This window comes from Empidonax traillii, unplaced genomic scaffold (genome assembly GCF_003031625.1).
Source record: "Empidonax traillii isolate 1590-97213 ecotype Southwest subspecies unplaced genomic scaffold, ASM303162v1 scaffold846:size362177, whole genome shotgun sequence".
Classification (NCBI taxonomy): Eukaryota; Metazoa; Chordata; class Aves; order Passeriformes; family Tyrannidae; genus Empidonax; species Empidonax traillii.
This window is the reverse complement of record NW_020956039.1, coordinates 92,984-105,752: the sequence shown is the minus strand read 5'-3', so window position 1 is coordinate 105,752 and position 12,769 is coordinate 92,984. Positions and strand designations below refer to the sequence as shown.

General features: G+C 36.1%; 1 protein-coding gene across 17 annotated transcripts in view; it reads left to right on the top strand.

Annotated features, from left to right (window-relative positions):
* PPFIA2 (PTPRF interacting protein alpha 2) overlaps positions 1–12,769 on the top strand; it is a 310,694-nt gene that overhangs the window by 249,496 nt on the left and 48,429 nt on the right. For 9 of the 17 annotated variants that reach the window (XM_027902158.1, XM_027902153.1, XM_027902152.1 and 6 more), the window contains 6 exons: positions 5,955–6,041; positions 6,459–6,542; positions 6,899–7,030; positions 7,972–8,034; positions 10,222–10,313; positions 12,582–12,717. In XM_027902158.1, the coding sequence (XP_027757959.1) occupies positions 5,955–6,041; positions 6,459–6,542; positions 6,899–7,030; positions 7,972–8,034; positions 10,222–10,313; positions 12,582–12,717 (594 nt within the window). The remainder of the gene's footprint in view (positions 1–5,954; positions 6,042–6,458; positions 6,543–6,898; positions 7,031–7,971; positions 8,035–10,221; positions 10,314–12,581; positions 12,718–12,769) is intronic. The other 8 variants (XM_027902167.1, XM_027902160.1, XM_027902159.1 and 5 more) reach the window with 1 other exon arrangement.

Here is a 12,769-nt window from a genome sequence, read left to right as displayed (position 1 = left end):
ATGTATTTTAAAGGAAAGTAATATGGGTTAACTGGAAACTATGAATGCTTCGCTGTGGGTAAAATATAAGACCAATTACTTACAAGTGGAGATAAACCAGAACAAACATATTCTGGATTTGACTGTATTCCCCCCCCCCCCCTCAAATTTAAAAGATGCATGTTGCAGTTCTGCATTTAATTTCTTATACTCTGGCTCATAATAAATCTGGGTTGGAATTCTGTAAAAGAAGGGTATAGATTCAGATCCTTCTCCATTTTTAAAATTAGTTGGCTTGGGAGGGCGGGAAGGGGGTGTGTATATATGCTGGTGAATGTCTTTTTGCTACTTTTCCATGCCCAAACTAATTCATAAGGAGTGAACTTCCAAAAATTTGGACTATACAGTGAACTCGGATAAGTACCCATAAATTAACAACATTAATCATTTGAACTTTTCTTTGGCTTTGTTTCCACTATGTTCTGCCCATTGGGTGAGCAACTGGAGGGTTAGTCAGCCTGTGGCAGACTAACCTGGAACAGCATGATCCCATATACTGTGCTGTCCTGCCTGGCCATCGCACTGGTATCTGTCTGGTCATGACAAGTAGCACAGCTCTCAGCATGTATCCCAAGATTTAGGTTGCCATGACTCATTGAGCCACCTTCTACTCACTCTCAGTATTGGTCACTTTGCCTGCCCTGGAGAAGAGGCAGTTCCTAGTAGAAAGAACCTCCCACCAGTATTAACTACACCTTTCTTTATCCTGCAAAATGTTCATTTTCCTCAGAAGGGAAAGACATTAGAGCATCCAGAATCTTCAGATGGTTAGTTTGTCAAACAAGAGGGGTCTAGTAGAGACAACCAGAATCCACCTCCTTCCATTTGCTCACTCTCACTAGTAGTCCCTCACCCTAAGTCCTTGTGCAGCAGAGGTACCATGTCACTTCTCTGATCACAAGAGAGCAGTCAGCATTTTACTCCATCATTCCTGTATGCAGGTCACCAAAAATACCAACTGTGCTTTTCAGCTGCATTAGAGAAGCACTGAGATGAAGAAGAGGAAACCATAATCATAATAAACCACATTTAGCATAGTAACACCTTCAGTTAATTTTAAAGGTGATAAAAAATGACTTGAGAGTTGAAGGCCAGTGAGACACAATGCTTGTTTTGTGACAGTGTGGGAGTGTGGTTTGCTTTAAGCAGGGAAAAATTTGCAGAAAAGTAAAAAGAGAAGGTCTGCAATGGAGAGGATGCAAGGAGGGGAAAGAAGTTCCCCTGAAAGGAATGGATGTGGTTCATACAGAAACCTCTCTGAGAACAAGGGAGAGAGACAAGATGATGTGTTATCTGGAGAAGGAAGTTGATAAATCCTCTTATCAATTAAAAAACCCAAAAAAACAAACAACCCTTTAGTGGGGAGGGAAGCCAAGGAAAACTTCATATATACAACACATTCCTGTCTTTTCAAATGTCTCTCTTATTGTGCTTCCCTTTTCTCAGGAGATTTTACCCTCATAGAAGGAAGAAATTAGAGAAACAAATTTTACAAAGCTAAGTAGAAGGAATGGCTTATTATATTTAGGAGGTGTAGAAAGTAGTGGGGAAGCAAAGGAGGGGAAAGAATGTGTGAATATGTAGTCACTGAAAGGCTGGGGCTTAGAAAAAGGGGATATTTAAGCTAATGCATTTTGTCACATTCGTAACTGGGTAAATTGTGAGCATTTGAGGAAGTAGCTGGTAACTTTGTGACTCAGGCACCATGATCACACATTTTCACCCTCAATTGCATAGGTCAGTTCAATAATGGATTCTTTGTTCTTGAATAACTCCCTTATTCCAAAGATAGCCCAAAATAATGCATATCATAAGAAGCCAGTAGAAAGTATGGAGACTGCAGGTCTCAAAAGTCAGGGTCTCAAAACATGGGAAATTGGTTTGTACCATTAGAAAATTTAGATTTGTTCCTGCAGTTCAGCACTAGGAAGAAAAATTCTAGCACCTGTATTATACAGGTGCTTTCTACATATGAAATTGGATTTTTTTTTTTTACTAAGATGCAAAGACCTAGAAAATGTGCAGTGTCAACAGTAACAGATGATGTGAAAGCAACTTCTTTTTTGTGGGCACATTAGCAGCAGAAGCATCAGCAGAGTTTTAACAGGGTTAGAGAGCATAAGCTGCTTTGGTGTTCCCTCAATGCAAAGTTTTTCCATCTGTTACTAGTTTATAATGGCTATTTCTTTATTATTTCATGGCATAAAGAGTGCAAAGAGAGCATTAAGACTCATGCTAGTTTCTCCTAGGGGTCAGATGTAGTTAAGCTTTTGTCCATGTATTTTTAATCCAGTTTAAGATGCATAATTTCCCAAATTTATTTGGGAATAACTGAATGTTCTGGCTAAATGCTTTAAATGATAGTTGCTGAATACCACACTATGTATCTTACTAATCCTCCTGTACAGAGTACTAGCAAAAGGCTTGCAAGTCTCATATTAGGAAGAAGAATGTAGAGTAAGGTCTGCCAAGCAACGTCCTGTGAATTCCACTTTACAAAGTTTTTAACTCAATTAACTCTTAGTAGAACAAGTTGGAAGAAGTCCAACTTCTGTTTATGACCCTCAGAGTCCACAGTTGACTCTTCTGTCTCATGTATATAAAATTCTGCAAAGGAAACAAACTAGCACTGGTATCTCAGCCTCTGCCTCGTGCCTCAAACTACAAGGCAGAGATGGAGAGATTCAATACTTTTATGGTAGGCTGCCAATTTTCTCAAAGCCAATTCCAGCGGGAATGTCTGAGTCTGAATAACATACATGAACAACAAAAAAAATGTAGCTGCCACAGGTGTGTCAATCGTAACAGTGGGCCTGGGGATGTCTGTGCAGGAAGGATTTACAAATCCCTTAGAAAATGGCTGATTTGCTGGGTTTTTTTGTCTGGAGGGTCCCTTTGAGACCAAAGGGCATCCTCAGCATAAAGTGCAGTCGGAGGTGTTGAAACCCTCATTTTTTGGGAGTATGTTCCAGTTAGGCACACCAGTTACTGGAGCTCTTTGTCTGCAGGTGGGTTCTGCAAGTGAGAGAAGATAAGAGTACATGTGTTTCTGTCTCCCTGGCCCTTACAGAGGACACCTTTTTGGTTCATGTCCCTGGTGCAGAGGCTGCCCATGCACTTGGCATGTAATAACCAGTGGTTAAAATCCCTAAACAACATTAGAGCCCAGGGTAGGTACTAAGTCTGAACCCTTGCACTTGCTGCCAGATGAGTATTTCAACCTAATTATTTGATATCTTGGTTATAAAATAATTTGGTTCCTTTAGAGTAATCAATAATAACACTTTCAGAACAAAGGGTACATACTGGAAACATAAAATATTCTAATATATTTGCAGTTTTTAGAATAATAATGGTATTTGTTTTGATTTTAAGGTATATTGAATTTTAATTAATTTTCAAGTCTTTCTATCCTACCAAAGAGATGTAAAGGGAGATGAACATGGAAATCAACTATGTTCTTTTTTATGCTGAAATATGAAGGGCAGATACTCAGAGATACATTCAGGAAGACTTTTTTACCAAGAATTTACTTATTGATATTTTAGTATTCTGGTGAAATAACTGAAGACTATAATGCAAAAATATTTATACATAACTCAAACATATACCTTGCTGAGTTAGACCTAGTATCACAATTATTTCATGCATTGAAAAGACCACTTCCTGCTAAAGGAATAAGGTATGGCACAGTTTGGACTGTGCCATAAAAGTTTCAAGTTTTACTTTTAGTTTGAAAAAAAGAGGTAAATTATACAACTAACTAGACAAGCTGTCTTTTCAAGAACAATTTATGACAGATAGGACCACGTTTCAGAAGACTTAAATGAGATCAATTTGAACCTAGAGGTATTACTTTGGTTATCTTTGTATTTTGCATTAACCTGTAATTAAGTGTGTGGAAGCAGCGAATATTAAGTAACTTGCTTTTAAAGTTTGCAGTCAGCTAATGAAGCTTCTAACGAGTTTAATTTTTTAGGAAGGTGCCCCCAGTGGGTTCTATATCTCCCTCAATGAAAATAGCTTCAAAAGAGCTAGAACTACTTAAGCCTTCTCAGAGCTTTGATAGTCTCAATTCATCTCATGACCCTTGGAGATGCATTAAGGGAAGTCCTTGGACCAATAGTGCAGCCAGGACTCAAAAAAGGGAATATTCTGTTTTCTACAGCGCAGGACAAAACTTGGTCCCTCCATGAAGGGCACACAATGCTCTGCTGTTCTGCAATCACAGGGACTTAACTTTCTCTGCCTTATCTTTCTATTTACCCAGCTGGGAGAGGAAGCAGTGCATTAACACTTGTGTGCTGAAACCAACTAATATATAAAACTGAAAGATAAGTTAAAGAAGATCATAGAGGTACTGTCACTGGTCCAAGTCATGATAACAAGAGAAAATAGTTTCAGCTAATATATGAGTTCAAATATATCAAACTGTGTCTCCATCATGATCAGAAACAATAACTAAACTTTTTAAATGAGTTTAGTTACAAAGACTTTCCCTTAAATTTTACAAAAATCTAAGTTTTATGAGTATAATTACTCTGAAAAGAGTAGTAATGACCTTCAAAGTTAAGCAGTATCCTTGTATTTATACAAAGCAGGATTTTCTCATGTGGATATCTTCATATTAAAAGCTACAGCTTACATTTATAAATCTCTAGATCACAAGCTTCTTTTCGGTATGATCTTTTGGTCCTGATAAAACTTCTGACTTTAAGTTGTGGGTAATTTTAAGTTACGATGAACATCAGGAATTGCTTTGGTATCTGTCCTAATTATTCTGATAAATTATTAGTAGAAAAGACTATGAAAAATAGTCTCCCTAAAAAGATACAGTTGTAAAATTAGTATTTCTTGCACATATTAAGGTTTGCTCATATAAAGATGGAGTTCAGGATCTCTTTTTGAGAGAGGGTAAATCTGACAGAGTGAAATAGATTTGACAAGCGCAAGCTCACAACTCAGTCATCAGTAGCACTAGCTGTACGCCTTATGCACATTCTTGTTTCTATAGCAACAAAACCAATATAGCATTTCCCTTTCTTTAAGGGCTTTTTTTAAATTTTGAATGTAACACAGACTTGTTTTATATGACAATAACATGAATATTCATGTTTTGCAACAAATGAACTCATTAAGGTCAACTCTTCTCAGAATTAGTAATGAATGTTTGGTTGGATTATCACTTCTATACACAGTAGAAACTTTTCATTATCATTAATGAATTTTTATTTATAGGTTCTTCTTTTATCTGATGACCTTGATCTTCCAAAGAGATCCACCAGGGTGGATCCTTTCAAAGAGATGAAAACTGTATTGTTTATTTGGATGAAAGGGCTTTACGTAGTGTATTCTATAATGGAATATGAAAGCTTGAGCCTTGCCTCTTTTGAAATTCTTTCTGTTTTCTAGAAATTAGGGAATGTACCATGACATTGCATAGTGGTGTAACTGACCAATCCATTACTTTAGTATTTATGCATTGTTTTCATTCCTAGAAAATAATAGAAGAATTATAAAGGAATATCTGATGTTGGCCTCAGAGTCCTGTTCTGGTGTTCAGTTTACCATAGTTAAAAAAAAAAAAAAAATCAAAAAAACAACATTAGATTAGACAGTATTGCTTTGAATCCACTCTAGTAATATGTCATCAGCCAGCCATCACTAACCTTGAACCTCCATGTGTAGGTTGATAGCTTTTTTAGCATTTCATTATTTTCAGTTTCTCCTCATCAACTGCATCTTATTCACCAAGTATCAGTGTAGTTTATTCCATGTAAAAATCTGTCAGTTAAAAGTATTAAATTTTCAGTCACACTTTTCTTTTAAGCATTCTGTGCTGTGTTCTGTTCAGTGTCAGTGTCTTTAGTTCTGATTTTTCAATTTTGTCCCTCTCCTTTTCCTTGACTTGTTAGTCTGATCCAACCTCTTCTACCTCATCTGATGATTATCAATATGTTATGGAAGCTAAACTACAAGAAATGATCTCCATACGTAGGAAGGTAGTCCTACTGGACTTTACTTTCTATTGCTAAATAGAATCCATCTGATTTGTTTTCATTTTCTTTAACTTTTTTTTTTATTGATAATCAACCATCGTGCAGTTCAGTGCTTCAGGAGCTTACAATTTTACGATGGCAGGTTTGTGTTCAAACCATGCACAGTCTGCATGTTACATTTGGCTGATTTCATTGCTCATAAATAACTCCAATGTTTTGCTGATGCTTGGATGTAACAGGCCTTTGTAGCTGACACATTTCAAGCAATGCTGTTCAGCTGCCTGTTTAAATAAAATTTATTTTTGGAAAACTAAGTTTGCAGTTAGTAGTAGCTTGCTTTATGTTTTGTTCAAACTTTACTGAGAGAAAAACTTTCAAGGCCACTTAAATTACAGAAACGGTATTTCTATTTTTTTACAGGCAGAAGAAAGGCATGGAAACATTGAAGAACGCATGAGACACTTAGAAGCTCAACTTGAAGAGAAGAATCAGGAACTTCAAAGAGTATGTGTATTTTAGACATCTTCCGTGCACTTTTCTTTTAATTTGTCAGTATAATGCTACATTATGTACTCCAGAACCCAAATCTACCTACTGGTAAATGTTTTATTTATTACAGTATGGCAGTATATTCCCACTTGACTTAACCATCTTAATATACTAGTTTACACCTAGTTGCAGAATTGGAAGTTTTCTGCTGTTACAAAAATGAATGTGCATTAATCAGTAACTGTAATTATATTTCCAGTGGATTTTTTTTTAGAAGGTTATAGTTACCATTTTTTAAAATTATTTTTTAATGATGCGAGTCTGTAGTGGTCAATTTTGGACCCTATCACTCTGTCTCTTCTACATTAAAGGCAAGGCAAAGAGAAAAAATGAATGAGGAGCACAACAAAAGATTATCGGATACTGTAGACAGACTTTTGACAGAATCCAATGAGCGTCTACAACTACACTTAAAAGAGAGGATGGCAGCACTTGAAGAAAAGGTACAGTGCAAAGAGCAGTATAAGATTTATCTTAATAAACATTTTGCTGTATGTTCTATTCTTATCAGGATGGAGGCTGATTTTGTATTACTAAATACTACCACAAATATGGTCTAACTTACACATTCAACTCTTAATTCAAGAGTGCGCTCAAGTGTCTTTCCAGAAGTACTGCAAATATGCTGAACATTTTGAGTCCTGGTTTTATCAGCCAAGAGTCTGATGAAGAGTTTGTAAAGGACCAATACATGACAGGGTATGAGGCAATGAGAGAAAGTAGGCAAGAACTGAGGAATGGCCACATTTCAGATGTGCTGTCAATCCTTATTTAACCTACTGATTTTAACTCACATCCTCTGGGAAGTGTAAAATGCTGTCACCAGAGACAAAAGAGCATCCACCTTTGGAGAGAGAGTGTTGTTTACAAGTTTTCTGTGATGGGAGACAAAGTGGTCCTGCAAAATTCAAAGCCCCTGACCAAATTTATATTTGCTCTCCTTAATTCCTCCCTCTGCTACTTATTCACCTTCAGTCTGACCTGAGGGGAATCTTTCAGTGTTTTTTCAGAAATGTATTCAGAACCTCTCAGATGATGTTTTACTGGTTTATATCACTGAAACAAAATGTTGTACGGAGCAAGTAATAGTCTTTCCAAAAGAAGAAACTGGGAGAAATAATTGTGTAAGAACAAGACAGTTGCTCAACTGACCAAAGATACAACGATTTTGCTGTTCTAGAAAACACATGGTCCTACATATTAGAATTCTTTCCAGCATTTAAAAGTTAATATATTAACTGCAACATTACAGAATTTTAAAGACAAGCTTATATGAACTTTACAAACTTGTACACAGAAACTACATGTATATAGCGATATCTGATCTATTAGCATACCTCTAATTTCTTTCTTGTTTGTTTTTTTTTTCTTCATTTTGTTCTAGAATGTTTTGATTCAAGAATCTGAAAGTTTCAGGAAAAATCTGGAAGAGTCCTTACATGACAAGGTACTGTAGAATATTGTGGGGTTTTCTGTATTTATCAAAAGAGTTCTATTTATTATTTGGAGACATGCGTATGGTATATTAATTATCTAAATATAATATAAAATCTCCCTGACATCAATGATAATTCCTTTAATTACCCAGGTGCCATAAGTAGCCTTAGAAGGTCCCTAATGATTGTTCTGAGCTAAGTTCATGGTTGATATCCTAGCCTCAGGAAGTCAGTACCAAAATTCATACTGATTTCACTGGCTCTGGAGTTTTGGTTTTATCAGTTTTAATTCTGAAAAAGTCTTGTTTAACAGAAATATATGCATAACTGGCTGCACTTTCACAGTGAAGAATATAATTTCTTGACTAAATTCTTCCTAACAGGTACAGTGACATTATGCTAAATATAGATGATAGTGGCCCTTCTTCATTCATTGCGAATTAACCCCTAACACTGTGTAGTGAATCAGTCAAATAGATCATAAACATTTGTCCCAATCCCAAATACTGGATTTTATTTTGAAGTTATTCTTGCCTTGAGCACATTAGGATACTCAAATATGTCTGTATCCAGATTCACAGAAGTGTTATTTCACAATGTATCAAATCCATTTAAAAGCAAGTGTATAGAATTTTAAAAATATATCTCCATTTGATATAATATAAATATATGGAATCCAAAATCAAGGCCTTCAAGGTGTTCAAAAAGTTATTTTCATCTCCATTTAGATAATCTGTAGAAAAGCAGCAAGATCAAACAACCTGCTCCAGTGCCTCACCACCCTCACAGTAAAGAATTGCTTCCTAATATCTGAAACCTGCCCTCCTTCAATTTAAAGCCATTATCCCTCATCCTGTTGCTACATAATCTGACCCAGAACTTTTAAATTTCCCACTTTGAAGGGTTTATGTGTTCCACTTTGAAGAAGAAACTAACGAAGCAATTTCAAATGGATATAACAGCAAATACAAATAATCTCTACATAACTGGCAAATGTTATGAGTATCAGTCATCTCAGTAATTCTGTTCAATCAAGAAATACTATAAAAACACTATAGTAATGTTTCATTAATAATAATAATAATAATTCAGTAGCAATTATTACTGAATCTGATATTACTTAGGTGCAGATCCTTATCCTTGCTAGCACTTTGTAATACTGAACATTTTGAACTGTAGGAACAGCAATGTAATATCTTCATATCATCGTTCTTTCTTAATTTCTTTTAAAATTCTTTGATCTTACTGTATTAGTAGATGATAATTATTTGTACAATTTGAATTCCATCAACTCAACAACAGCAAGAAGTATAACTCCAGTTCAACAAATCACCTAAAATGCAGTTGTCTCTAAGTCTGCATCTCTGTCAGTAAATAAAAAGGCCAGTATGCAATCTCATACTCTCATAGAATCTTTTAGGTTGAAAAAGATGATCTTGAAGATCACTGAGTCCAACCATTAATCTTACAAATGGCAAATGGTGTTTCACACACTGAACTATGCCTGGCACAGTGCACAAATCAGTGCTGGTTCTTTTCCTCACCCTGGCTTCGTAAGAGATAAAAAAAGAAGTTTCAAGGACAAACTTGTCCAGTCAACGCTTCCAGCTAGTGGTTAAACAGGAGGGTGCTATATCATCTTGTAAGGTAAAACATAGGCAGGTGTTCTTCCCAAGAATGCCAAGGCAGTGTAAAGATTAAAAGAAGGTTTATTTCAGATGCAAGGACCACTCCTTAAGCATGCTGCACACACACGCCCTCTCCAAGGCTCTTTGTATCTTCTCTCTCTCCAACTCCACCCTCTCCAGCCCAAGGCGGCCTTGTCCATTTCTACAAACATGTTATTTCTCTCTGCATACCAGGGAGAGGGATAGCTTACTCACAGTCTCTCCCTGCAACTTTCTCTGAAATGCAGAAGGAAAGAAAAAAACCCATGTAACTCATTTGAGAAAGCACTTTACAGTCTTCCTAAGTGAAATTGAGTTCTAGCTTTCCGTTACAAAATCTTGCACAATTGCATCTATCCCTACAACCTCCTTTTGATGCTGACATCTTATTAGCAGTACTACAAGACTCAGTTGAGCTCCCTTTTCAAGTTATAGTCAGTGTTATGTTCACGTATCTTTTCTTACTTGTTTATGAGAATAATATCTTGTAAAGTAAATGTATTTTGTATATCTTACTATTCTTATTTCCAGGAAAGACTTGCTGAAGAAATTGAGAAACTGAGATCTGAACTGGATCAAATGAAATTGAGGACTGGTTCTTTAATCGAACCCAGCTTGTCAAGGTAATATTTAAAGACAAAAGTTTCCTCAATTTGAGTTGAAATTGAACATAAATAGAAGTGTCAAGCCTTTGCAGCACGGATTTGTTCAAACCACGCATAAATATAGTTATATATTTCTTTAAAAATGTAAAAATTTGTGCAATTATTATTACTGTTGCTTTTCACTTTTTTGATAGGTAAACAGGGCATAATATCAATTAGTATATACTGAAATATTACTAAGATTAAAGAAAGACTCTTAAATTATGAAATATTTTGAAAGGTATGTCCAAATACCCTACTTTTTTTTCCTAGACCTTAAAAATTAATTTGGCACTATCATTTTTAATGCTGTAATTGATCAGCATATTTATGATCATATTTATACTATCAATTACATCATTTTTTTTTTATTAGAGAGGCATAACTCAGCTGTGCTTAGTGTGCAGCAAAAGGCCACAGAACTTCAGCTGAAGATGAAGGCAGTATTCAGAGAGATCTGAATTATGCATCTTTTTTGAATAAAATTGAATGGAAACAAGAGTAAGGCAAATGCCGTAAAAATAACCTCTAACAGATGAAATTAATTTATTGCACTAGAAAGTCCTTCGTGCTTAAAAGTAACCCTTGAGATAAAATTGCTACTTTATTGATAATTGTATGCCATATGCTGTTTTCATAACAAGCAACATGTGAACTTTTAAAACCTGCTAGCAAACCTGCCAGCCAAAGCTCATGGACTAAGGCTAAATTGGGAGCTCTCTAATCATCTGAAATTATTCTTGTTCCATGGGTCTTGTGCTTCCCTCAGCTATTGCCTGCCAATTGTTGTCCTCAGGCATCTTGCTCAGTACCTGGATATGGTTTTTCCCTCAACCTTTTACTATCTCTTGGAATAACATTTTTCTATACACGGAGAAATGTAAATCAATGAAATTCCAAATGTGATGCTTATAATCATTCAAATTTCTGTTCCTTTGGGAGTGTGGCTACAGGCACACAACACTTTTTTGAGAGTGCTTGCAGGGATACATGCTATTGAACTGCTGCAAGGAGCAGCAGATTTGATTTTGGAGCAGTCATCACTAGTGAACAGCAGCCCTTCTTGCTGGGTAGATGAGTATCATTAGCTTGTGCTCTGTAAACAGGAGCTGATTTGCACTTGTCAAAGGGCTGTTTGAACTTGATAAGCTATCTAAATGTCTTGAGAATCCAGCAGGTTTCACTAAACAGTATACTTTCCCTTCTGTAACCTCACCCTCTCAGGCATAGGAAGCTATCAGCATTAAATACTTCTTGTTCTCAGCCCATATTCAGTTCTGCATTGGCAGGAGTTTGTGCTTTCAGCAAAATAACAAAGCTGGTCAGCAGATAAATATCTACAACCGGAGACTGGAACCTGGACTGTTTCTTTCGTTCTGGTAACTTGCTCCACAAATGCCAAATATTATCGATTAAAACATTATCGAACAAAATTCTATTGAGATAATTACTGTGCACAAAAGGTAAAACCAGACACTGTCCTATGGGTTTTTTTTGGTTAAATTTTTTTTACTGTGATTATGCTATTAATATACTTTTATGTGGAAATTGCTGATGTGTTAAGAAACAGAAATTGTTCAGGTCTCTACTTCTGAGGTTGAATGCTTAAACGGTGCATAGAGCACCATTGCTCTTCTGACTTGGCTACATGGCCCATGGTTAGGATGCTGCTATTGCACCATGCAGGGGACTTTTGCTGCGGCTGTTTGACCAAGGACCGAAAGGCCAGGGAGCATTATTTTCAGCCATGAAGTGATCCCATATATGCCTCACCAAAATATCCCAAGACCTACCAGGACTATAGGAAAAATTTGGGCTTAAAACTCTGAAAAGTGTCATCAAATAAAGATTAGTGATTCCTAACCTAATGTTAAAATTCCTAACCCAAATGTTAAATATTGTAGGGCAGTTCACTAATATTTTCATAATGTAGAGCACAAACTTACAGCAGGAAAGCTTTATCGATATGTTCACTCATGTACATGTAACATGCTTACAGTAACCTCAGGCATATTTTATTCAGGAGCATAATAGAAGGAAAATATAGCCAGTTCTAATTATCCTGAAATCTGTTCTTTTCTTTCAAAGTTTTGGATGGTAAGTTTTTCTGTGCACATAATTTTATTTTTTTGTTGGTTTTGTTTTGTTTAAACAAAGAAATCTGTGTACCTAGACTGAAGGTCATTGGATTATTGTTGTTGTTATTCCTATTACTCTCTCAGTCCACTTATGTGATTTTGTTTATAGACCTCACCTTGACACATCAGCAGAGCTGAGGTACTCGGTGGGCTCACTGGTTGATAGCCAGTCTGACTATCGGTCAGCTAAAGTGATAAGGCGACCTAGAAGAGGCCGGATGGGAGTACGCAGAGATGAACCAAAGGTTAATCCCCAATTTCTTCTCATATATTCCCTAATAGGAGAGTGCATTTCAA